Source organism: Erythrolamprus reginae, chromosome 1, assembly GCF_031021105.1.
Source record: "Erythrolamprus reginae isolate rEryReg1 chromosome 1, rEryReg1.hap1, whole genome shotgun sequence".
In the NCBI taxonomy this organism is placed as follows: Eukaryota; Metazoa; Chordata; class Lepidosauria; order Squamata; family Dipsadidae; genus Erythrolamprus; species Erythrolamprus reginae.
The window spans coordinates 268,890,674-268,917,822 of NC_091950.1; the positions used below are offsets into that span (position 1 = coordinate 268,890,674).

The 27,149-nt window shown below is 43.3% G+C and overlaps 1 protein-coding gene across 2 annotated transcripts; it reads left to right on the plus strand.

Moving 5' to 3' along the window:
* The first annotated feature begins 10,078 nt into the window (after nucleotides 1-10,078).
* Nucleotides 10,079-26,613, plus strand: KLF11 (KLF transcription factor 11). 2 transcript variants are annotated; one of them, XM_070732973.1, is made up of 4 exons: nucleotides 10,079-10,270; nucleotides 15,843-16,103; nucleotides 19,928-20,921; nucleotides 25,503-26,613. In XM_070732973.1, exons 1-4 carry the CDS (start codon nucleotides 10,205-10,207, stop codon nucleotides 25,793-25,795), a joined length of 1,614 nt encoding a protein of 537 aa, XP_070589074.1. In that variant the 5' UTR covers nucleotides 10,079-10,204; the 3' UTR covers nucleotides 25,796-26,613. The 2 variants fall into 2 exon arrangements, with proteins under 2 accessions (XP_070589074.1, XP_070589075.1); XM_070732974.1 differs by lacking the exon at nucleotides 15,843-16,103 and having other exon boundaries at nucleotides 10,191-10,270.
* The last annotated feature ends 536 nt before the right edge of the window (nucleotides 26,614-27,149 follow it).

The window sequence follows — 27,149 nt, forward strand, 5'->3', positions numbered from 1 at the left end:
AAGTGTCTGCCCCCCCCCGCCATTTTAAAACTACTTTATTTTGTGACATACCAATTATGTATTAAACTGCCCCCCCCCCCCATTTTTCAATTTGGCCGGGGCCCTGATGCCAGTAACAGTAATACTGGCCTATCGGCAGCCCTGAGTACAGCAGGCTAACTCTGCTCAGAGCCAAGAGTTTGATCCTCACCGGCTCAAAGTTGACTTAGCCTTCCATCCTTCTGAGGATGATGAAATAAGGACCCAGGTGGTTGGGGGCAAAACACTGACTCTGTAAACCCACTTAGAGGAGGCTATAAAGCACTGTGAAGTCTAAGTGCTAACCTGTTGATTATTCATGAAATATAAAAGATCAGATATTTGATTTCCACACATCTATGATACATTCTATTCATTGTCTCTCAACCTAAGGTGGCCATGGCAAAATCTTTCTGAAACTTTGTCAAGAAAAGTGCAGGAACTAACCCTTATATTCATTTTTGAATTTTTGAATTTATATTCATTAAGAATACTGGAATGGAACTAAATCAAATCAGGTATCAAAATTAGGCTTGGAATTTCAGGAGTACTAATTACAGGAACAGTTATCTGGATGGCTATGAGTATTGTTTGTGGAACAATGCAGCAAATTCTGTGATGTTACCTGTTAACATCTTTGCCTATGTTGCTATTAGGGCGTATATATTGGTTAGTCACATCTTGCCAGCATAAAATCTTGGAGTTTGCGAGGTAGTACTTTGGTTAAGATTTTGAATAAATATACAGTGGTACCTCTACTTAAGAACGCCTCTACTTAAGAACTTTTCTAGATAAGAACCGGATGTTCAAGATTTTTTTGCCTCTTCTTAAGAACCATTTTCTACTTAAGAACCTGAGCCCGGAAAAATTTCCCAGGAAATTTGAGAGCGGCACGAAGGCCCAGGCAGTTTCCTGCCATTCCCCCTTTAATCGCAGACATCTTGGGCTTTTCTGGGCTGCCAGAGGAGCCTTTCGGTGGTGCTTAAGGAGGCTTTGGCAGTACAGAGCGAACGAAGCATTTTCCTTTCTCTGGGCGCTTGGGGAGGGAATAAAATCCTTCACTGTGGTGACTTCCCCACGCTGCCTCCCATGCATCTGGCGCGAGGTTGCCTCCCGGAGTGTCTGGCCACAGAAAGGCAAAAGGGGATCCTTCGCCCCGGCCGGATCAACTCAACTTCAGCCAAACTGAGGAGTCACCACAGTGAAGGAAAGCTGCCAGCTACAAAACGAGCGAACGAGAGGAGAGGGGAGCCCTTCAGCATAGGAAGGAAGAGGAAGCAGGTAGCAGCACCAGCCTTTTGGTCAAAGGAGCGGGAGGTTTCCCTCTCTCGCCCGCCTGCGTTTCTCTCTCTGGTGCGGTGTATGGGAGGCAGCCTTGCACTGGGTGTATGGGAGACGCGTGTTCCTCCTTGCCGCCTCAGAGTACCTCTTTTTTTTTTTTAAACACCGTAAAGTTTTGGATTGTTTTGATTCCCCTCACCTCACCTTCTTTCTTTGGCAGCAATTGTACTCCTCCCCTTCTTCCTCCTCCTCCTCCTATCCAAATTCCGAGCTTTTATTTCTTTCCTAAAGGGTTTGCACCCATTATTTGCTTTTACATTGATTCCTATGGGAAAAATTGCTTCTACTAACAAACCTTTCTACTTAAGAACCTGATCATGGAACGAATTAAGTTCTTAAGTAGAGGTACCACTGTACTATTCCTTCACAGTTACAGCTAGGGTTCCCTTATAAATATTATTTATTTAAAAATGTTATTTATTCCTTTGGGAATATTATGTAGAAACTCCAGTTGAATTTGCAAGTACATGTTTTGCAGCAGTGACAGAAATTTTGGGGTTTGTGACAACACTGACAGAAAACCAGCATATCTTTTTGAAAAGACAATCAATTTTAGGGTTTGTACTTACTGGTGCAGTTACGCTGAGTAAAGCCTCTGGGTTTTTAGTTAGTTCCCATGACAACTTTTGCTTCTGGGTAGGAATTTTTTTAATGAATACTCTTTCCCTCCTCTTTTCCTAAAAAGCCTTGTTATTCTTTGGCCCAAACATGGCTTGACATTTTCCTACTGCAGTGCCTTAAGTGCTTATTAGCTGCTGCTCAAGAAGCAAACATCTTTATCCTGTCAGCCTTTTTCCATTTTTTACTATAGAAATGTACTCATGATGACCCATTGCTTTTGTTTTGGGTTGGCTTGCTCCTTTTGTGGCTATGACTCAGTATCTGACTACCCAAAGTGTGTTTATAATTCACTTTTGAACTCTTTTGGACACTTTTGTATTTGTAAAAGAGAGAAACTTTGCTCTTGCTTCCTTGTGAGTAAACCGCCTCTGCTTGGGCCAGTCATTCTCTCTCAGTCTCTCTCAGGGAGGTCATGGCAAGCCACTTCTGAAAACATTACTAAGAAAACAGCACAAATTTGTCCAGGCTGTCACTAGGAGTCAAAGTCAATAAAACAAAACAAAAAAATGCTGCTACACAAACTGCAACTGCCATGTAAAGCCTCTACAACTTGATCCAAGTACAGTGGTACCTCGACATACGAGTTTAATTCGTTCCAGACCTGAGCTCGTATGTCGATCAACTTGCATCTCGAACGAATGCCTTTCGCGCCGAGATAACTGGAAGCAAGGAATTATTGCACCACCTAGTGGAAGCTCGGCTCATATCCTGAATTTGAGCTCGGGTGTCGAACAGAAATTTTGCTCGCATCTCGGCTCGTAATTTGGAATACTCGCATGTGGAGCAGCTCGTATCTAGAGGTACTACTGTATTATGCTGGATTTTAGAGCTACCTGATCTGGATAGCAAATGCTTGAACAATTGGTCAGTGGCAACCGTCTGTCTCGCTTGCCGCCTGCTAACCATGTTACAGATTTTTGCAGCAAGGTTAGCAATCTTAATGCTAACAAAAAGATTAGGGTTTTCTTCCATCCCCCACAAGAGGTTGCTTTCTTCTGATCCCCAGCCCATAAAGGAAAGAACCTTTAGTCAACTGGGCTTTACTAGTATTTTCCCCTTAAGAAGAATCAAAGACAACATAAGATATTTAAAATCTATTATCACTTACCGTCCATCATGTTGGAGGCAAGTTAGGTGACCAGGAATAAGTGAGATTTGAGAGGTTCCTATTGGTCATTTCAGACTGATCTAGAAAAGTCTCCCCCTCCCTCCTGGTACCTGGTTAGCTGCACCTGCCATCATTCATACAATGGTGCCTGAAATATATAGAACAGTATTTGCTGGGGCTTGTGTGGACAGTAAATGAGAAACCTGCATAAATGAAACAATCAAACCCCATCGACTTCCAGTACGCAGAGGGATGGCAGAGAATGAGAACTGGAGCATGTCCTGGAAGCAAATGTTGAAGCTGCAAAGAAAGGCAGTCAGGCTGATGGATCGTGTCTTTTCATTTAAGCTTGCAGACTAACTAGGAAATAAAGATGACTGTGAAGCTGGGCCCTCCCAACTTAGAAGTTCTATTTTTTAAAATATCAGATTAGTTGCAACTCTGGCTTTTTCTAAGTTGGTGTAACTTTGGAGGAGTTAATTACTGCATGCTTTACTTACATTATGCCTTGACTAGTGGCTGTGCCTTAATGTGAAATTGGTCTTAAAGTATCTATGCACATTATCTGCATATGGAAATAGCAATAGATACAAACTGTGGCAACAAGGTTGCTTACTGGTACAAAGTCCATGCATCATATGATGGTTACACTGAAAGATCGGCAGACATTGCCAACTACCTATTGTATGACCTACAAAGCTGTAATGTAGGACGTTACTATCTGAGAAATCAGCATTTTAAAATTATATACTGTTACTTGAATCAGAAAAAGCTGTTTCAAAGAGTTGTCAGCTGCCAGAGGCTTTGCTGTCTAGCCCAGGGGTCAGCAACCTGTGGCTATAGAGCCGCATGTGGCTCTTTCATCCCTCTGCTGTGGTGGCTCCCTGTTGCTCAAAATATGTGTCACAACTGCCAATGTGTGACACCCACCAACGTGCAATTTATTAAGCTTTTCAACCCCCAGTAGGCCAACCAAGGATAAATCTAATTTTTGCAAAAATAGGGCTGGTTTAACCCAGCCCCAAAACATTCTGCAGGCCTCCCAAACCCTCTGTGCATCCCATTTATTTTGCAAAAAAGTGGGGAACACCGAGGGTTTGGGAGGACTGCAGAGGGCTCCTGGGGGCCACGTAGAACAAACAAGTGTTTTTTTCTTACTTCAAAAACTTGGTGCGCCTTATACACCGGTGCATCTTATAGTGCGAAAAATACGGTACTTGTTACTTGCACATTATCAGAAGAGCACTATTTGGCAGATGGAATTAAGAGGCAGGATAGGGAGCCGTAGTTGGGGTGGTATGTTTTATGCCAGTATTGATTTTTGCTGGACATATGAATCATAGCTGTTTTATCAAGAGTTTCAGAGCAGCATTACTTTGTAAATATAATTTGTAAAAAAAAGTTTTCCCATTTAAAATAAAAAAACTAAGAATGCAACAGCAGTACTTCTAATTTATTTATTTTTTAATTAAATGGACTTATATGCATAGTTCCCTCTAAGCTGAGCAGTGAGCAATCGCTCACTTAAAAATCATCATCAACTCAGAGTTTTCCAAACCTGCCCCGAAGCCGAGAGGGAAAGAGTGAGAAGGAAGGAGAGAGAGAGTAAGAGAGGAAGAGAGAGAAACAGATAGAAAAAAGAGAGGAAGGAAAAGAGAAAGAAAAAGAATGGGAGTAAGGAAGAGAGAAAGAAAATCAAAATCTAGTTTGAAACTAGCTCAACTATTTAAGTGGCATTTTGATATTGATAGAGTTGCCCTATTATGAGCTCACTGTTATAGACACACAGTACAGTATTTTATTTTGAAATTCTCTAAGGCAAAACAGGGTGGGTTTTTTATTTGTTTGTTTGTTTGTTTGTTTTTTATTTATTTATTTATTATTTCTGTGCCGCCCAGTCCTGAAGGGACTGCCGCTCAGACACTATACTTTTCCGCCCACCCCCCCAAAAAATTAGAGGGAACACTGCTTATATGTCGCCCCTCTCTGTGGACTCGGGGTGGCTTACAACATTTTGATAAAAAAAGATACAATATATAAAACATTTCAAAACCAATTAATAGAATAGTTAATTTAAAAATTGTCTTAAAAATTAAACATTTAAAATCAAGCAGTCACATGGATACTAATAACTTGTCTTCACTAGGCTGCTTGTTAACAGAAGTACCACATGTTTTACTTGCTTCATGTAATCAGATCAGAACCTAAACACCTCTAGTTAAGTTGCAAAATTTAGAGCCATCATTGCTTTAGGTAGGAAAGTACTGCCTTAACTTTAAGGTTTTACAACTATGCAATTTTTAGAATATTTTATGATGTTTCTTATTTTTCCCCATACATGATTGATTACTGAAGGCAATAAAGCTATTATTATTTTTCTAAGAAAATCAATTAACTGGAAGTAATGGAAATTTTCATACTGCTGCCACCCTGGAAAATTCCTAGAAGAATGAGACAAACAAGACACATGCATTTCTTGGATTGCAAGAAACTTGCTCCAGCTATAGTTTTGCAACACAAAATTCCTGGAAAACTCTCTAGCTTGTAATATGATACAAACAGCTTCCTTGAAAATGTCTTCAAAAATATCAGAGACACAGTCACGTCCTAAAATTACACAAAACTTCAGCCTACACATATGTAATCCTGCTGCATTAACTGACTCTTAAACCTAGGCAAGACAGAGAATAAAACTAATTCAGCTTGGGCCCTAAGATGTAAGTGTAGGTGATTATGTAGCTACAGATCTCTCCAGTGAAGGGCTACCAAAAATTTTACTACCACATTGTGGCCCTGGCTTATGCAGGACACCCTGCATTTTCTTTCAACATCTTTCAGTGCAAATTGAGTGCTCTGGGGTGGAGCTCCATTTTTACTACCCCACTCTGTTCCTTCCTGTTCAGGCAGTAGCCCACCCCTGGATCTCTCCCATGTTTCATAACAATCATTTTAGGAATGAACAAGTTCCCCTCCAAGGTAGCCAGAGTGTTTTCACTTTGCTTTGAAAATGTATTCGCTGACATAAGGCTCTGCTAATTCCCCCATGGCTTTGCTCTCTGGAGTACTGCTCCCTTCAAGTGTGGGAGAATCAAACATCAAGGAAAATTCAGTCTTCTACATTCACTATCCTGTTTCCATGATACAAACTGGTCTTGGGGGATGAGACTAGCCTGATTATGTTTGCTCAATGGCCTCCTAAAACCTGTTGCTGACAATTTATCCATAATTTGTCTGCAAGCAGTTAACTTGTATTTACCCATTTTCATTTTTCATTGCCCTGCAAAAACCATAATTAAACCATACTATGACTGCCCATAAAAAAGCTTATTATCCTCTGCATGAGTTGCCAGTCGCTCTTATGAGAAGACACTTTGTACCTAAAGCAGGGTAACACAAACACACTCTAGGATAGTACTGTTAAGTCAAGCCACAACTGTAGGGATGATTTGTTTGTTTGTTTGTTTGGCTTTCCAACCCATACAGAGTTATTACAGGTCCTCTGCTTTTGAGAGACTGGAAAGTTGAAGAACAACAGTAGGGATTCCAAAATCTGGGCAATTGCTAGATGGCAGAGAAGAGACAGAAAAAAAAAATATTTCAGATTTTGGTAGTCCCCAATTGGATAAGCACATACTAGTAACCTAACATACAATGGAATTGCATTATTATCACTAGCCTCTTACATGCTACTTTTGAAACAAAATGTATTTCTCTCCAAGATAGCTTAACAAATCCACTACCTTTGCATCTATGTATGTATGTATGTATGTATGTATGTATGTATGTATGTATGTATGTATGGTATGAATGAATGTAGGTATGTAGGTTCACACAAACACACATAAACACATACACACACACACATGCATAGTGTGTCCGTCCGTCCATCCATCCCATCCACTTCAAGTCAATCACGTTGTTATTCAAAAATATCCGTCATTCGTAAAAAAGCAGCTATTGCTGTTCCCAGGTTCTTTTCTATTTCAAAACTGCTGCAGAGAGGTGAGATGAGCTGTTCTTGCTGTGACCTGTCCCCTAATTCCTGACTGTAAGCTGGCATTACTGGCCTTTCCAAGAGTCAGTTCTGGTAGGCATGTGTGTTTGCTCCTTGACCCTTGTCTGGAAACACACACAGTTGAAACTCACAGCTTTGGGTCAGATTTGGAACAGACGAAAGCATACATCCCAGGAGCCACAGGGTTAGTCACAGTTGTGTGAACAAAATTCAAGAAGACTCACCGTTATGATGACACAGCCTGACACCTCTACGCTAATTTCCCATCCATTCTACCTTGCTGATCCCTGCAGGTACTGGGCTTGTTTGCCAGCCCCCTGAATCCTATACCCCACCACCACCACCGACTGCTCCCTTTCTTGTACTGGAGCTCTTGTTGGGAAAGGAGAGCAAGATGCTCTGCCTCTCAGCATCCTCAGAAGTGGGTAGCATTTTCAGAGTGTCCCAAAGAATTGTGGCCATCCAAAAATGGCACCCATGGCCATGTCTGGGACAGCGCCAAAGCACCTGAAGGCATATTGAGGGGTGGAACAATCGGCTTTCCTTTCCCAACCCAAACTCAATGGAAAGTGAGTGACTGGTGATTGGGTATGAAGAGGGAGTGGGATCAGTTGGGGTGAGCTAGTGCCCGGGGGGGGGGGGCAGCCACTTAAGGACTGACATAGAAGGAATGGGGGTTAAGTAAGACAGTTAAGCTAGCTCCACAACAAGCTTAATAAATGCAATAATTTTCAATTGTTAATAGGCAGGGTTCATTAATGGTGGTAAGTCGAGGACTACCTGTACACAGCTTCTCATTATGTCTTCTTTATATTTTGGGGAGCACTGTTTTGTCTATACATTTTCCAAGATTTGTTATACATTAACATAAGTCAGCGGATCCTCGATTAAATTGGGGGAAATGCAGCTTTAAGTCCGTTCTGCTACAGACACTCCCAGGGTAATTTTGGGTCAGTCAGCATGTCTCTCACACGATTGTGGTGGGGAAAAATACCAGTGAATACACTGCACACCATTTTGAGTTCTTGTACAAAAAGATATCAATTTAATAAATAAAAATAATCAACTCCAAAATTATAGAATGGAAAATGGTATACTGTATTACAATTAATGATCTATTTAACACTTGTTTCCCCAAATTGTTTTTAAAAGGAATATTGATATGGTGGCTAAACAATTTAAACAGGAAGTCCTGCTGCAATAATACGTATTTGAAAAGCAAGAAAAATATTAGTATCAGATAATAATGTTCATAACCCAAACACCATTTTCTCAAATTGCCTATTGTACTGCTTCTGCTCAAAACTTAAATTCTTTCAAATGGGCTACTACAGGAAAATAATTTAACGTTAATGGAAGGTGGGTAGCCTGTTTTTTAAACAGTGCAGACCTGAACTCAGAAGTGGTCTACATTTCAAAGCAAAATAATTGTAAAATAGAATAAGACAAGAAAAAGCAGTAAGGTTTTTTTTGAAGGAATCCATTTGCCTATTTTGTTCTCTCTAAAGCGCCTGACAATGAACTTTTTAATGTGAGGGCATCTTCAAACAAACTGCTTCAGACCTTCAACCGCATTGAATTCATAAACCGTAATTATGCCCTAAATCAAAGCAGTTAAGTTTTAACTCCTAGAAAAATATCTTGGGGTTTATAGGGAGATAGGAATCCAGGGAAAAGTAGTGAATAAGAAACTTTCTTTCTCTTTTCTCCCATTCTTTTGCATCAGGAAGCAGACCACGGAGAGGAGCGGTATATAAATCAATCAATCAATCAATCAATCTATCTATCTATCTATCTATCTATCTAATAAATAAAACAAACAAACAAAACAAATAAATAAATAAGCAAGCAAGCAAGGATTAACAGCACTTTGGCTTCTTAAATTCTAAAATTAAAAACACGGTCCATGTCAACTCTGGGGTTCCTATGCATCCTATGGTATTTAATCCAGGCTCAGGTTGTGTGTCTACTATACATCAATCCCATGGAATTCAATGGGGTTCCTTCTCTCCTAAAATCCCTTTTTGGGAACAACCTGATAAAAGGTTAGTAGAATTTAACTTCTCAGCAAACGTCTTTTAAAAATACGAAACGCCGGCTCCTCAAATAAAGGAACCCACTGAATGTCAACATGTCAATTTTTTTTGCAATCGGGAAAACAACTTCTTGACAAAAACGGGTCGCAGTTCTCTTGCTTACGGAGCAACACCGCCTATAAATAAAACGCTGCCTCTCCTCCCCTTTTCCTGAAAAGGAAAAAAAAGGGCAACTTTTTGTTTTCCACTCGAGGCCAGGAGGAGGAGGAGGGCTGCCGCAGCTTCGAAAAGGCCGCCGCGCTCCTAACGGCCCCTTGTGGCTGCGACCCAGATGTGGCAAAAGCGGGGCGGTTGGAGTAGAGTGAAAGAGAGGGGGGGGGGACAGGGAGGGAGAAACCAGTGAGGACAGCGCCTCGCGCGCCGCACGAGCTCAAAGAAGCATTACTTCACGTAGGGCGGGGCTTCGAAGGGAGCCCGCGTTGTTGCTGGAGCGCGGCGGGAACGGCGCTGTCAACCCACCCCAAGCCGCGTCTCTACCGCGTGGACACGCCCCCTTCCCTAGCGCTCCCCTCTCCCTCCTCTCCCCCGCCCTCCTGGGCATTCCCTGGCTGGCCGCCGCTCGCTGACAGACGGCCGACCCGCCCTTTCCCCGCCGTTGCCGGCCCCGCCTTCCCTCGCTCGCGCGCGCTCTCTCTCTCTCCTCGCGCCGACCTTTCCCCTAGTTTCCAGAGGGTGGCTGGCCTTGGCCGCCGCCAAACGTGCCCACGAGGGTCCTTTCCTGCTATCAGCATAGCTGCACGAGGCTATCACGCCGCCCGAGGGAACTCATTGGCTGGCCGGGAGGCAGCTCGGGCGGCGATTGGCGGAGCCTTCCTTCCCCGTTTTTCTTTTTTCTTTTTGGCCTCCTCCTCTTTCTCCGCCCCCTTCCCAGCTGCTTCGCTGGATGGAGTGTTTTGGTGCGCTCCCCTCTGTTTTGGCTGCTCGCCTCCCCTGGAAGGAGGGAGGGAGGGGCGGGCGTGGAGGGAGGGAGGGTGGTTCTGGCCGATTGCTTCGGCTGGCTTTGTCATGCTTGCGGGAGCCCTCGCCATGCACACGTCTCCCGGCTGCGAGGAGATGGGAGATGCCCCCTCGGTGAGTACCACTTGTTGCTGCACGAGGCGGGGACGGCGGCAGGCAGAACGGGGATCTCCCTCGCTCCCCATGCCTCCCAGGGGCTGAAGGGGCTCGGCGGCGTGACGCGCCCTCTCCCCCTTCTCCACCCCCCCCTTTGGGATTCTGCCTCTGGTCGGCATGGCTTTCCAAGGAGGAGCAGAGATGAGGGTGATGGTGGTGATGATGATGCACCTCGGGTGGGTGCAAGGGAGCAAACGGGTTTCCCACCTTTCCTTTGCAAAATGTAATTCGGGGGTGGGAGGTGGGGATCGTGAGATCCCGAAGCGAGGAGCTCGAAAGATCAACCGGAGCGCGCTCTCCTTCCGCCCCGGGGGCTCCAAGGAAGCCCTGCCCTCTTCGGAAGGGACTTCTAACCTGGCCGTGGGGCGGGCGACCCTTCTGATTCCACCCTTTCCTACTGCTCGCTCTCTAAGAACTTGAATTGGGAGATCCCTTCGACTTATCTGGACCCAGTGACGTGTGTGAACTGGGGCAGATTGGGGGGGGGGGGGGATACCCAACGCCGTTTCCTTCAAAGTCAACCCTGCTTGGAAGGCTGTAGATTTAAGGGGAGAGTTGGGGGGGGGGGGAGAGATAGGCGGCGGATGCTTCTCTTTTTCTCCCTTAGGCACGCTTGCCCTGAAGTCAGCCTGGGAGTTGGATCTAGAGGGCTGCAGTTTTTATTGGCCCTGCTGGGGTGGGGGGGTTGCCGGGGGGTGGGGAGTTGAGGCCTTGCTCTGGGCACAAACCTGGCTTAGATGGCTGATGTGGGCAGAATAAAAGTGCTTTAGCATGAGTAATCTAAGCTGACTGGGATCCAGAGTTGCTTGCTAATGGCATGACTTCATGCCCTGGAGATTACAGTAAGTGCTCTTCTTTCAGCTGGTAGGTTGGGAGGGGCGGCCTTCTCTTCCTTCCTCCCTCCCTCTCCCTCCTTCCCTCCACCCTCCCTTCTGTCTCTCTTTCTCCCTCTGCTCTCCCTCCCTCCTCTCTCCCTCCTCTCTTTCTCCCTCCCTCCTCTCTCCCTCCTTCTCTTTCTCCCTCCCTCCTCTCTCCTTCCCTCCCTTCCTCCCCCTCTCTCTTCACCCTCCCTCTCTCTTTCACCCTCCATCCTCTCTCCTTCCTTCCCTCCTGTCTCTCTTTCTCCCTCCCTCCTCTCCCTCCCTCCACCCTCCTTCCTGTCTCTCTTTCTCCCTCCCTCCTCTCCCTTCCTCCTCTCTTTCCCTCTCCCTTTCTCTCTCCTCTCTCTCCCTCCCTCCCTCTCTCTTTCTCTCCCTCCCTCCTCTCTCTTTCTGCCTCTCTCCCTCTCTCCTTCCCTCCTCTCTCTCCTTCTCCCTCCCTCTTCTCTCCCTTTTTCTTCCTCCCTCTCTCCCTCTTCTCTCTCCCTCTCCCTCCTTCTCTCTTTCTCCCTCCTCTCCCTCCCTCCCCTCTCTCTTTCTGCCTCCCTCCTCTCTCTCTCCCTCCCTCCCTCTCTTTCTCCCTCCTTCTGCCTCCCTCCTCTCTCTCTTTCTTCCTCTCTCCTTTTTTCTTTCCCCCTCTCCCTCCTCTCTTGCTTGCTCTCTCCTTCTCTCCCTCCCTCCCTCTCTCCTCTCTTTCTCTTTCTCCCTCCCTCTTCTCTCCTTCCCTCCCTTTCTCTCCCCTCCCTCCCTCTATCTTTCTTTCTCTCACTCTCTCCCCCTCCCTCCTCTGTTTCCCTCACACTTTCCCTCCCCCCCCCAAGAGCTTCCTTGTGAATGTCTCCCAAGATAAAAGTGTCTCCCACTCATGTCAGGATTCCCTGCCCTGTCTGATTCGAGGGCAGAGCTACTGTGCCTTAAGAGGGCACTGCCTCAGTCGGGGACCACCACCCATTTTGCTCACATGGCTTATTTTGATGCATGACGTCTCCCCGCTCCTTCCTTTCCACCCCTGCTCCCCCCCAAACCTTGAACCATATTTGATCACTCTGGATCCCATGGAGGTGGGAAGTACGGTAATCCTCCCACTTCCCTCCTCTGCTCCAAGTCCTTGGAGAGGAGTGGCATACAAATCTAATAAATTATTATTATTATTATTATTATTATTATTATTATCATCATCATCATCATCATCATCATCATTATCATTATTCCATTAGGAGGAGGTGCTTCACCTCCTTCTGGCCTTGTAGTTTTGACTACATCTTTCCATGTCAGTCACCCTCCTCTCCGCCCTCCTTTTATTTATTATTTGGATTTATGTGCCTCTCCACTCCCGGAGGGCTCCGGGGGGGGGGGGGCTTACAACCAAATACAAAGAGATAAATATCCCTTCTATATAACATACAAGACCCCTTAAAACTGGTGCAATATAAAAATATCTTAAAAGGGGCACAGAGTCTTCCGAGAGGAGCAGCATAAAAATCTAATTAACAATAATAACGATAATAATAATAATAATAATAATAATAATAATAATAATTTAAAACCCACAATGAACACTCACAACAGCTAAAAACCAAAAATATCTTTCCTGGTTGTATCCCACTGGTGGAATTCCATATGATGAACCACCCCAAGCCTGCAGGAAAAGCCTATGGCTTTGCGGAAGGCTAGTAGGGTGGAGGCAGTCTGGATCTCTGGATTCCCCCCCCCCCCTTAAAGCTGAGTAAAGAAGTGGATATATATAAATAGCATGGGAAGTGTGTGTGTGTGTGTGTGGGGGGAAATAAATGTAAAAAAAAAAATCATAAGCGTTTTGTAAGAATGCCTGTGTGCTGTTGAGTGCAGTGAAGCAGAATTTCCGATCTTTGTGCCGCTGTAGTTTGCAGGGGCTTCTTGCGTTGTGTGTCAGCTCCACCAGTTTGCCACTGCAGTGTCTGGGTGAAAGGAGGTGATCTGAGGACGCACTGCGAGGCTCTTGCAGTACCGCTCTTGCTTTTTTCTGTATGGAAATGAGGCCTCCGCTTGCTTTTCCCCTTTTTTTGGTTGGTTTCTTTCCTTTCTCTTTCTCTTTCTCTCAAGTTATGAATCTATTTTACAATTCAAAATGTTCAAGAGGATCTAAAAAGCCTTCTTCTCAATGTTTGTTTTCTCCAAGTAGTATCATCTTGGAAAATATTTCGATAACTAAGAAGAAGGTCCCCTTAATGTTAATTATTTATATTGCTTAATATTATGGTAGCTTCTACTTCATGTTAAATCTGTTAATAGTTAGATCATTCATAGATTTGTTTTGGATTATTACCATGAATTTAACTCTAAATAATAGCATCAAACTGTAATTGAGTAGCAAGTTTACAGTCTAGTCTTCTTTCACTCCCAAATGTTAACTTCATTTATGGACTTGGAGATTACAATTTAAGTTAATCGCAAATTCCATATAGATTTCACTGAGTAAAAGATATTTTTGGCTTCACATATCACATATCTACTACAGTGGTACCTCTACTTACGAACTTATTTCGTTCCGTGACCAGGTTCTTAAGTAGAAAAGTTTGTAAGAAGCAATTTTTCCCATAGGAATCAATGTAAAAGCAAATAATGTATGTGATTGGGGAAACCACAGGGAGGGTGGCGGCCCTGTTTCCTCCCAGAAGATTCTTAGAGAGGCCCCATGGAGGCTTCTCCTCACCTTTTCCAGCCCTGTTTCTTCTCAAGAGATTCCTAGAGAGGCCCCATGGAGGCTTCTCCCCGCCTTTTCCGGCCCTGTTTCCTCCCAGGAGATTCCTAGAGAGGCATTTTCAGCTACAGTTTCGGAGGCTCGGGTTTGTAAGCGGAAAATGGTTCTTGAGAAGAGGCAAAAAAATATTGAACACCCGGTTCTTATCTAGAAACGTTCGTAAGTAGAGGCGTTTTTAGGTAGAGGTACCACTGTACTCTATTTGGTACCTAATTGTATGAACTTACCTAAATACTCTGTGATTGGCAACTTTTTCACTGTATATACATCAAAGCCTATTTGGTTACACCTGGATTTATTTACATACAGCTGGCTATTAAGAGATAGTGTGTATACTTCGGTATTTGCTCAAGTGTTTGTATGGTATCTGCAGATAGTTTAATGGGGCATTAAAAGATTAACTGTTCTAGGTATTCTTATGAGGCTTATTACCAACTGGCTGATTAATTTTTTTAAAAACTAAGATTCAGCCTAGTGGGTATCTTCACTGCTGTTAATAACTATACTTTTTAGCTACAAAGGTAGCATTTAGTTAATCACAATTGATCATAGCCTATACAATGGGAATGTTTCTATAGAACCATTCTAATACAGAATGTCTAATATGTTTTGGACCAAGGGCTAGGTATAAAAAAGTACATAGGGATTCAGACAAAAAAGTGATTTAATTAAATGCATTTAATATTATTGTTCCCTCGGTATTACAGAACTTTTCCCTTTCATTCAACATCACAGTGTGGCTACAGGTTTTGATGGATTCTGAGGGATGTTTTGAAGGCTTTGGGGCACTGGGACTAGAGGTTGTAGATATTTTAGCACAGATAAAAGTCACGTGCTCAAAGGCCTGTTGGACTAGGCTTATTCTGTATTTTGTGATCCTGTGATAAAAATGACAAAGAGTTAATGTTCAGGTTTTTAGACCAAAGGTTCTCTAGGAAATCAGTATTTAAAAATAGCAACAATCAAAATGCAGGAAAATGCTAAGGGTTGACACAAGACTGTTTTATTTGTGAGAGACTGTTGCATTATTCAGGCTACCTTTGAAAAGTGTTCGGAAACTCCAGATCATGCAGAACGCGGCCGCGAGAGCCATCCTGGGGCTTCCCAGATTCGCCCACGTATCTACAACACTCCGTGGCCTGCATTGGCTGGCAGTCAGTTTCCGGTCACAATTCAAAGTGTTGGTTATGACCTTTAAAGCCCTACATGGCATTGGACCAGAGTACCTCCGGAACTGCCTGCTACCGCACGAATCCCAGCGACCGATAAGGTCCCACATGGTTGGCCTTCTCCGGGTCCCATCGACTAAACAATGTCATCTGGCGGGCCCCAGGGGAAGAGCCTTCTCTGTGGTGGCCCCGGCCCTCTGGAATCAACTCCCCCTGGAGATTAGAACTGCTCCCACCCTCCTTGTCTTCCGTAAACTACTCAAGACCCACCTATACCGCCAGGCATGGGAGATTTGAGACATCTTTCCCCCAGGCTCTTTATAATTTATGTTTGGTATGTATGTGTTCACTGGTTTTAATATGATAGGGGTTTAGTGATTTCTTTTAATATTAGATTTGTGCCACTATAATATTGTTTTTTATCATTGTTGTGAGCTGCCCCGAGTCTTCAGAGAGGGGCGGCATACAAATCTAATAAATTATTGTTATTATTATTATTATTATTATTATTATTATTATTATTAAATCAATAATTTATTAATTTATTAATAAATTCATAAAAATTAATTAATGAGCCCTTGTAGCCCAATGGGTAGGAGGTCTTAAGAATCAGTATTGGCACCAGGATTTCCAAAGAGATTGGTCAGGATGTTGAATCATGGGATGAATGTTTAAGCAAAACAGTGAAAATGTATTACTTTTCTTCTCTATGATTAAAATGTGGCGATTCCTCTCATCTCAAGGTTGATATTGTGGACATCTACGAATCCATCCGTGAACGGAGGCGTCACGACAGTGAAAGATCTACTTGTAGCACCTTGGAGCGGAATGACATAGAAGCAGTTGAGACCCTTGTTTGTATGAGCTCCTGGGGTCAAAGATCACAGAAAGGCGACGTATTAAAAATAAGACCTTTAACACCTGCTTCAGATTCTGGGGATTTTATAGTTCAGAATGAACCTACATCTGAGATGTCAAAGGATTATAACTTTTTATCCACATTGGTAAGAAAAAAGAATAAAACCATGTGAAATAAATTGAATATGCATGTATTGGCTTTCCTCAATTAATCTCCTTAGTGCTTTATTGAAATTGAGGGAATGATGACTTTACTTTTGATAATGGGAATCAGATTTTTGTACATATTATACATACCTTTTTTGCAAATGCAGTTGGCGCTATTTGTTTTGGTTTATTACATCCCATGTTTTTCTATGATTCCCTGTTAACTTAGGACAAATCATTGTCCAATTTACACCTATGACACGGGGAAATCCGAATCAAATACCCACATTTTCCCGACAATCAGACATGTCCCCATAGTAAAGTCAATCGGGCTTTTTAGCGCATGTGCTGAAATAAGCCCCCTCCCAAATATCCTCCCCCAATTACGTTGTGGGGAAAGGGGGGAACATGCCCTACGCACCCCACATGCCCTTACTGAAGCGCATTGCTCGCTGCCCACTCTTGTTCCAAGCCCCCCCATCTTTTCCTTAAAAAGAGAGAAAGTGGCAGCAGCAAGTCACCCAGCAATTGAACTCATGGCCCGTGGCGTGGTGAGAAAGAGCTGAGGAAGTGGGAGGGCCCCACTACGGAGCCCGCCAAATCACCCGCCAACCCAGAGGTGCAGGGAGGCAGATCCCGGGGGGGGGGCAGCTGGAAGGATCCTTCTGCATCTCACTGGCAGACTGTTGGGCATGCCCGCCTCTCGCTTGTGCTCTGTCTTTCTCCCGGCCGGGAGCCGCTTTTTTTGCGCCGTGTGCTCTTTTGGCTGGGAGAGAGAGGGAGAGCACAAGCGACAAGTTGTCCGGGTTGTTAGATTTTCCCAGGCTGCTTTTGGAAATGCTACCGCCATGCCCGCTGCCACAGAAGCTGCAACTGCTGAGACGCAGGTCTTGCACCCCGCCCCACCTGCCACCCCCAAATTGCGTACCACCACGAGATGCGCGTCCTTCCTAACCCTTGCACCTCTGTTGCGTTCCTCAGTGTTGTGTCCAGGGAAGGAAGCCCACTGTAAAAGAAAACTTGTCATAAGTTGTGAGAAGTTTCGTGGAACTCGCGAGAAGTTTTCTTTTACAATGGGCTTACCTGGACACAACACCGAGGAATGAGACAGAGCTACAAGGTAAGACACACGTCTCACAGCCCAGCATGGCCCACCTGCTATAAATGAGTTTCTGTGAGACTCGTCAATCCACTGCTGCTGTCTCGTGGAACAGGACTCTGCAAGGCTTGTAGTGCCATTGCATGCATGAATGGCAGAACTACCATGAGGTTCAACATACCAGCATAGCCGCAAGTAGCAGGACGCCAGTGTGATGAAACTCGTGGCAGTCCTGCAGCAGCACAACAAGCCTTACAGAGTCCTGCTCCATGGGACAATGGACACCATAGGTTGTGGCGGTGTCAAGAAAGGGAGAGGAGGCTGTGATGGGACATCCAATCCCATGCTCACCGCCTACTGCACCCCCAAAATAATAGATTAGATTAGATTAGATTTATTGGATTTATATGCCGCCCCTCTCCGTAGACTCGGGGCGGCTCACAACAATGGTAAACAAAACATAGTAACAAATCTAATATTTCACAATCTAAATTACAGTTTTAAGTTAAAAAATCCAAAAGAACCCCAATATATAAAAAACAAGCACACAATCGAATCATACACAAAAACTACATGGGCAAGGGGGAGATGTTTCAATTCCCCCATGCCTGATGGCAAAGGTGGGTTTTAAGGAGTTTCCGAAAGGCAAGGAGGGTGGGGGCAATCCTAATCTCTGGGGGGAGCTGGTTCCAGAGGGTCGCAGCCACCACAGAAAAGGCTCTTCCCCTGGGTCCTGCCAGATGACATTGTTTAGTCGACAGGACCCGGAGAAGGCCAACTCTGTCGGACCTAACCGGTTGCTGGGATTCATGCGGCAGAAGGCGGTCCCGGAGATATTCTGGCCCGATGCCATGAAGGGCTTTATAGGTCATAACCAACACTTTGAATTGTGACCGGAAACTGATCGGCAACCAATAATAATAAGGCCAAGGCCATATTGAAGGGTTCAAAAGAAAATAAGACCCTATCTTATTTTTGGGAAAACACAGTGGTAGTTGCATGATTTTCTGAAGGAGATGGATGGGATTATTTCACTTATTTCAATACCAAGACACAGGTGTCATCTGAGAATATTGCTTTCTAAGCACCATAAGATTGTGATTTTGGAAGAATGAATATTGGAACATACAATTATGGGACAGTATGGAATGAAATGAAAATACAAAATTGGGGTAAACTTTCTTTCACATTATAGTTTGGATAAAAAAAACCTGTATCTTGAGGTCTGAGAGAGTATGAATTATAAATATAAGATAAGAGGATATGTATTTAGTAGAATTCGAGAGCAAAGTATAAAGAATAAATTAGAATTACTTTATAATATGTAAATAGATAAGTTAAAGTTAAGTTAAAATGGAATATAGAAAATATACCCCCATCTTGGTGGAGGGCTATGAATGTTGTTTGGTGCTGGGCACTTTGAACATTGAACACATTGGTTTTTTTTTTTTTTAAATATTAATCCCCCCCCCCATAATATATATACCTTGTTGTATAGCAATTCGTATTGTTACAGTAGTTCTATTCATGTTTCATTCTCGGTTTACAGTTAAATAAGCAAATATATAATTTATTATCTATATCTTATGTTGTTTAATAAGTCTATTCAAAACATTGGAATATAATTAGTCTTATTGTGTTCCATAGTTTTTTCCTTCTGATATATATTATGATTGAGAGAGGTTAGTAAGGGATTGTGATTTTTAGAGAGTACTTAAAAAGGTGGGGATTGAGTAAGGGGGGGGGGAAGTGGAATGGGTAAGGAGGGAGGCTGCCTGCACCAATAGCAGGCATTGAATTTTAACGACTTGTCATTCTTGTTAATCGGTGAGTATAGGAAATGAGGATAATAAAAAGTGTAAGAGTTGAAAGTAAGGTGGGGTTAATTTATTAGTAATTATGTAGGTACAGTGATGCCTTGTCTTACAAACGCCTCGTCATACAAACTTTTCGAGATACAAACCTGGGATTTAAGATTTTTTTGCCTCTTCTTACAAACTATTTTCACCTTACAAACCCACCGCCGCTGCTGGGATGCCCCGCCTCCGGACTTCCGTTGCCAGGGAAGCACCCGTTTTTGTGCTGCTGGGATTCCCCTGAGGCTCCCCTCCATGGGAAACCCCACCTCCAGACTTCCGTGTTTTTGTGATGCTGCAGGGGAATCCCAGCAGCGCAAAAATGGGCGCTTCGCTGGCAATGGAAGTCCGGAGGTGGGGTTTCCCAGTGAGGGGAGCCTCAGTGAAATTGCAGCATCGCAAAAACACGGAAGTCTGGAGGTGGGGTTTCCCATGGAGGGGAGCCTCAGGGGAATCCCAGCAGCGCAAAAACAGGCAGTTCGGCTGGCAAAAGGGGTGAGTTTTGGACTTGCACACATTAATCGCTTTTCCATTGATTCCTATGGGAAACATTGTTTCGTCTTACAAACTTTTCACCTTAAGAACCTCATCCCGGAACCAATTAAGTTTGTAAGACAAGGTATCACTGTATATCGGTAGGATTGAACCCAGACAGCTTTTTAGTTCAAAGATACTAATGTTCAAAGATATCCACTTTGAACATTGAGCACATTGTTATGTGTTGAGTGAATGTTTTATTATTACCATAAAATCAATTTAAAAAATTATATTAAAAATAATTATAAACATTACTACTTATGGCCATAACTATGGTTGGTCATGTTGGTCTGTGTGTGCTGATGTCCTTCTTTTTCCCTTTTTAATACAGTGCATGACCCCACCCTACAGTCCTGATTTTGTTGAGCCTTCTACAGCATCGCTGCCCTCCTGCCCAACCACTTACTCAAAACCCAGGGCAATCAAGGCAAACGTACCTGCCAGCGTCGCCACTCCCCCAGGTTGCATTCTTACTGCCACCCAGCCATCTGTTTTGAACATGGAGAAGCAACCCAGCCAGATGCCAGCAAGGACTCAGCAACCTGTTCCTCCGCTTTGCAGAGCCATGGCAACTAGTGTGATCCGTCACACTGGCAACAGTTCTGGCTACTCCCGCATTCCTGGCGTGCAAGTGAAACCAGAAGTTTCATCGGGCTGCAGCGGGCCTGCAGACTGGCAGGAGGCCCAGGGCCAGCGACATTCCAGAGCTTCCCGGGATTGCAACATTGCAGAGAACTTGACTTGTGACACTTTTCTGGCGCACAAATCTTCCTCGCACGTCTCAGGTTGCTCTAGAACTGCCAATAAAGGATGTGAAATTCCAAGGCTTGCTTTGCAGCAGTCTCTTCCCCCAAAGAATTATGAGCATGATATGCAACAAAGGACCGGCTCCTTTCGGCCTTCCCCTCTCTCAAATCCCCAAGTGATCTGTCAGATGATCCCCTTGGATGGACCAAGAGGCATGGTCCCTGCTCTGCTAAAACCTCCTGCTCAGCCTGCAGGGACCGTCAAGTCAATCTTACCCCACACGGCTTCAGTTTCTCAGCCTGTCCTGATGGGACCTTCTATGCCTCAGGGGACTGTGATGTTGGTTCTTCCACAGGCAGCTGTTGCCCAGGCACCCCCGTGCCAACAGACTGTGATGTCTGTGGGGAACACCAAGTTATTGCCTCTGGCCCCTGCTCCGGTTTTCATTGCCTCTGGCCAAAGCAGCACGCCTTTGGTAGACTTTTCCCGGAGGAGGAATTACGTTTGCAACTTTCCTGGCTGCAGGAAAACGTATTTCAAAAGCTCTCACCTCAAAGCCCACCTGCGTACTCATACTGGTATGTATTTATTTTATTCAGGGGTAGTGATTTCTGACAGTCTCAAAATGGGTGAGCAGTGTGGTCGGGCGGTAGGGAAAGCAAGTAGGATGCTTGGCTGCATAGCAAGCAGGAAGAGGGAGATTATGATCCCGCTATATAGAGCGCTGGTGAGACCACATTTGGAATCCTGTGTTCAGTTTTGGAGACCTCACCTACAAAAAGATATTGACAAAATTGAACGGGTCCAAAGACGGGCTACAAGAATGGTGGAAGGTCTGAAGCATAAAACGTATCAGGAAAGACTTAATGAACTCAATCTGTATAGTCTGGAGGACAGAAGGGAAAGGGGGGACATGATCGAAACATTTAAATATGTTAAAGGGTTAAATAAGGTTCAGGAGGGAAGTGTTTTTAATAGGAAAGTGAACACAAGAACAAGGGGACACAATCTGAAGTTAGTTGGGGGAAAGATCAAAAGCAACGTGAGAAAATATTATTTCACTGAAACAGTAGTAGATCCTTGGAACAAACTTCCAGCAGACGTGGTTGGTAAATCCACAGTAACTGAATTTAAACATGCCTGGGATAAACATATATCCATTGTAAGATAAAATACAGGAAATAGTATAAGGGCAGACTAGATGGACCATGAGGTCTTTTTCTGCCGTCAGTCTTCTATGTTTCTATTTATTTATTAATCAGATTTGTATGCCGCCCCTCTCCGCAGACTCGGGGCGGCTAACAGCAATAATAATACAATGTAAACAAATCTAATATTTAAGTTAATTTAAAACTCCAATTTAGAAACCAATCATACACACTGACATACCATGCATAAATTTTATAAGCCTAGGGGGAGGGAAAGTCTCAATTCCCCCATGCCTGACGACAGAGGTGGGTTTTAAGGAGCTTACGAAAGGCAAGGAGGGTGGGGGCAACTCTGATATCTGGGGGGAGTTGGTTCCAAAGGGTCGGGGGCGCCACAGAGAAGGCTCTTCCCCTGGGTCCTGCCAAGCGACATTGTTTAGTTGACAGGACCCGGAGAAGGCCAACTCTGTGGGACCTAACTGGTCGCTGGGATTCGTGCGGCAGAAGGCGGTCCCGGAGATATTCTGGTCCGGTGCCATGAAGGGCTTTATAGGTCATAACCAACACTTTGAATTGTGACCGGAAACTGATCGGCAACCAATGCAGACTGCGGAGTGTTGGTGTGACATGGGCATATTTAGGAAAGCCCATGATAGCTCTCGCAGCTGCATTCTGCACGATCTGAAGTTTCCGAACACTTTTCAAAGGTAGCCCCATGTATAGTGCTGAAGGAACGTGATGCACCTTATAATCCCACTGACGATGCATGTCAAGCATCAAAAATGAACGTTTGTTTGCTTGATTGATTGATTTGTATGCCACCCAACACCCTAAGGACTCTGGGCTGCTTACAACAATAGAACAATATCTAAAAAATAGTTTAAACGATAGTTTAAAACCCATTTAAAAACCATACATATTTCTTATGGCTAGATCTAGATAATACTTCACTTAATGGCCTTTAAAGGTCTTTACAGCTTTCCAGAAGGCCAGTAGGGTGGGGGTGGTACGGATCTCCCGGGGTATATCTGATTCCAAAGAGCCGGAACCACCACAGAGAAGGCCCTCCCCCATGGTCCCGCCAACCAACATTGTTTAGTTGAAGGGGCCCAGAAGAGGCCAACCCTGTAGGCCCTTATCTGTCACTGGGAGCTAACATTGAAGTTGTAGTGGTGTGAGACTCACTAGAGCAAGGGTGTCAAACTAGTGGTCCACGGTCCAGATGTGTGATGGTCAGGCCACGCCCCCCCCAGCTGCACGAATGGGGAAAATGTCACAAAATGTCACATGACGACGTGATGGGGTGAGTTGGACACTCGTGCACAAGAGTGCTCTTCACAAACCTGTGCTGCTCTCCAGATGTGATATTGCAATTTTTAAAATTGCGGGAATATATTTCCACTGTATCTTCAAGATATCATCTCGGGAAACTGAGAAACGTTGCGAATGTCTGCGATTTAGAGGTAAAGGAAGATGTTCAGGCATGCAAAGAAGTCCAGTGGAATCTTTACACGATGTGTAGAGGGAAAGGGGGAGGGTATTTAGGGACCCCATTCCTTGATTTAACCACAGTAAAAGAAGTAGATGAGGGGAGGGGGAATTTCATTGACACATAATTGGGAAAAAAAACTTTTCATGGGATCATTCATGAAGTCATTGACAATTCATTTCCGAATGATTCCGTTTCAAGATCAAACCCACTTTGGGAAAGTTTGGAATGGCCTTTGGAGTTGTGTAGAACATTTTGTAACAAAACGCTCAGCGTACCTCTAATCTTTACAATAGGAGCACAAACTCTACTGGTATAATTTAGCATTGATACTAATGATATGTTAATCTTACAAGTAGTCCTTGACTTACGACCACAGTTGATCCCAAAATTTCTGTTGCTAAGCGAGACAGTTGGTTTTTTTTAAATAAAAGTTTTAATAAAATTTTATTACAACAAACAAAAAAATATTTAAAAGAAAACGTGCCCAACACCAATAAAAACCCCACCACCATTTAGGGGGTTAAATTATTTACAATAAGTTTCAATTTCTTCCTTAGCTCCGGTTTACATTTCTTTACATACAAAAAGTGATTGGAATTTATTTTTCACATTGTCGTCATAAATTCTACTTAAGATATAATTTTTCACCTTATTCCATCGTGCCATCAGCTTCTCCAATTTATTTTCATCAAAGTTATTTAATCTTATTTCCATAATTTCGAAGTGGATGTGGTCCACCATGTACCAGTACCAATTCTGGACTGTCCATTTATTGCTATCTTTCCACCCTAATACCACTACTGCTTGAGCGCTTTCCAAAGCTGCTGTTTTGATTTCTTTAAATTCTCGTATTTCCCCATATTTAACTAGTATTGCTAATTCTTTTGTAATTATCCAATTAGACAGTTTTAAGTTTGAATTTTGCCCCACTTTATGACATTCCTTGCCACAGGTGTTAAGTGTATCACTGCAGTTATTAAGTCCGTATCATAATAATAATAATAATAATTTATTAGATTTGTATGCCGCCCCTCTCCAAAGACTCGGAGGTTGTCAGAAGGTCACAAAAGGTGATCACACGACTCTGGGACACTGCAGCTGCAATAAATACATGCCAGTTGCCAAGTGTCCAGTTTTACAAATCCGGACACATACAAATCTAATAAATAATAATAATAATAATAATAATAATAATAATAATAATAATAATAATAATAATAATTTTGGTCATTTGTTCATGGGAATGCTGCAACGGTGATAAGTGTGAGAAATGGGCATAACCAGGCGGGGTTCCACCTACCAGCCACTACTGGTACGTTCTTTGTGACTGCCCGCGGGCACATGAGCATACAGTGGGTGTGCGGGCATGTCCATCGGCACAATCTTCTGCGCATGCGCATGCGCAACAAATGAAATGTTGCGTGAGGACACTTTCACGCATGAGATCTTGCCTATTTTCTGGGATTTATTTACTTCCGTAAATGCCCAGAAGCAAAAAACCCGCCAAAATTTGGCAAAATCTTGTGCATGAGAGCATCCTCACGTTAAATTTTGCTTGCTGCGCATGTGCAGAATCCAAATCTCATGCATGCATGCATTGGCGCAACAATGCGTGCGCATCTCCATTTCCGCTACCGGAGCCCTGATCCCAGCCGTACCGGCTGCTACCCATTACTGATCATAAGTCACTTTTTTCAGTGCTGTTACAACTTTCAGTGGTCACTCAATGAATGGCTATAAGTCAAGGACTACCTGTATACTAAGAGGATTGACCTTTCTATATCTTATCAGTATTTGTAAAATACAGTGGTACCTCCACTTAAGAACTTAATTCATTCTGTGACCAGGTTCTTGAGTAGAAAAGTTTGTAAGTAGAAGCAATTTTCCCCATAGGAATCTATGTAAAAGCAAATAATGCATGCAAACCCATTAGGAAAGAAATAAAAGCTCAGAATTTGGGTGGGAGGAGGAGGAGGAAGAAGAGGAGGAGGACAGTCGCTGCCGAAGGAGGAAGGTGAGTTGAGGTGAATAAAAAAAAATTCCAAAACTTTAAGGATTTAAAAAAAAAAAGGTGGGCAAGAGGGGGAGTGCCACCGAAAGGCTCCTCTGGCAGCCCAGAAAAGCCTGAGATGGTTGGGATTAAAGGGGGAATGGTAGGAAACTGGCTGGGCCTTCGTGCCGCTCTCAAATTTCCTGGGAAATGTTTCCAGGCTTGGGTTCTTAAGTAGAAAATGGTTCTTAAGAAGAGGCAAAAAAATCTTGAACACCCGGTTTTTATCTAGAAAAGTTCTTAAGTAGAGCCTTTCTTAAGTAGAGGTACCATTGTACACTCCTTCCCCCCAAATAACCCTTTTCAGAGCTGCAGCAAAATTGTGATCTTTTTTACACGATGGGCAAAAGCTTCCAGTTGCTTCTGTTTGTGCTTTTGTTTACTTGATAGAACATAGTTAATAATTTCATTGGAGAATCCAACAAATTTACTTTTGAATTGTCTTTCCTTCTCCATTCCATTATTCCAGGAGAAAAACCTTTTACTTGCAGCTGGGAAGGTTGCGACAAAAAATTTGCCCGTTCCGATGAGCTTTCTCGCCACCGCAGGACCCACACAGGGGAGAAGAAGTTTGCCTGCCCAGTCTGCGACCGCCGTTTTATGCGCAGCGATCACCTGACAAAACATGCACGTCGTCACATGACCAAGAAGGTGCCCAGCTGGCAAACGGAAGTTGGCAAACTGAATCGGATCGCAGCTCTAGAGAAACCAAGGAATGAGAACGCTCTGAGCATGCTCCTTCCAATGTTATCGCCAGGGTAGTGGGCCAGCTGGCCCAAACACACATTTTGTGATGAACTTTATTGTTCCCAAAATTACCGCTTTTACTGATTTTTAACTTAATTTCAACAAGTTATGCTTCCCTGTTGGGGAGGGTGGGAAAGTATTTTTCTCTTCCTCTTTTTCTACCTTCTTTCCCTGCTTCAGTGTTTGCCCGTCTTAATGTTACATTATCTATTTTTTTTCCTTTTTGGGAGAATCACCAGCACTTCAGAAAAAGAAAATATATTTAAGGGTAGGGTGGGATAGGATATTAGCAAGGACTATTCTTTGAAAATTTATCTTTACTTGAGTAAGAACAATAGAAAGTGAAGCAGGCTGACTAGGTTGTTTTCAGTTTTACACTAGTTTTCTGTCTACTTTGTACAAATGTAGCTGCTATAGCTTGATTCTGCATTTATCCTCTGAAACAGTGGTATGGGAGATTGAAACTACCTCTCAGAAACTGTTCTCCTTGATGCGAATACAGTCCAAACTGATCACTGTTCTACAAATTTTCAATTTTTTTTTAGTTGCAGAAATGAGATGTGCCATTTCTTAATGCATTTCACATGCTGAATTCAAATCTAATAATAAAATTTGTTAGTTGGCTCTAGTTTTCATGCAACGGACATTTAGCATTTTCCAACTATAGATAATAGGCAAATAATGCACCAAAACTTAATATATAGTATATATAAACTCATATATTTTATTAAAATTAAGTGAATTATATTCGCAACAGTGAATACATGAAATAATCTATTGTATATGTTTATCAAGAAAAACCAAATTAGTAAACAAGTTTAAAATGTTCAAAAGTTTAAATTTCTCATCAATCTTGCCTTCAGTTTATATCCTTTTTGCTTCTCTTGACTTTTCTTTTGTATTTGGGGAAAGGATTGTCTCTTAACAATTGTCCAACAGTAGTCTGCAAGCATTGATGGGCTCCATTTACCTTGATATCTTTTTTCCATCGCTGCAATGTCTTGATGGAAGTGCTTCCCATGCTCGTCACTCACTGCTCCACAATTTCATGGGAAAAATTCAGACGACAGTGGAGAAAATGAATTTTTAAGGACATGTTACAACCAAGTTTTTTGTAGGCCTGAATGAGTTTTTCAATCACTTCCTTGTAGTTTGCTGCTTTATTGTTTCCAAGAAAATTTGATGTCACTGACAACGAATGTTATCCATGCAATCTTTTCCTTGCCATGCAACAAAGAAACTCATCATTGTTAATAAGTTCATGGATCTGTGGGCCAACAAAAATTCCTTCATTTATTTTTGCAGCACTAACCGATGGAAATTTACTGATCAGGTACATGAAAGCTGCTTTATTCTTGTCCATTGCCTT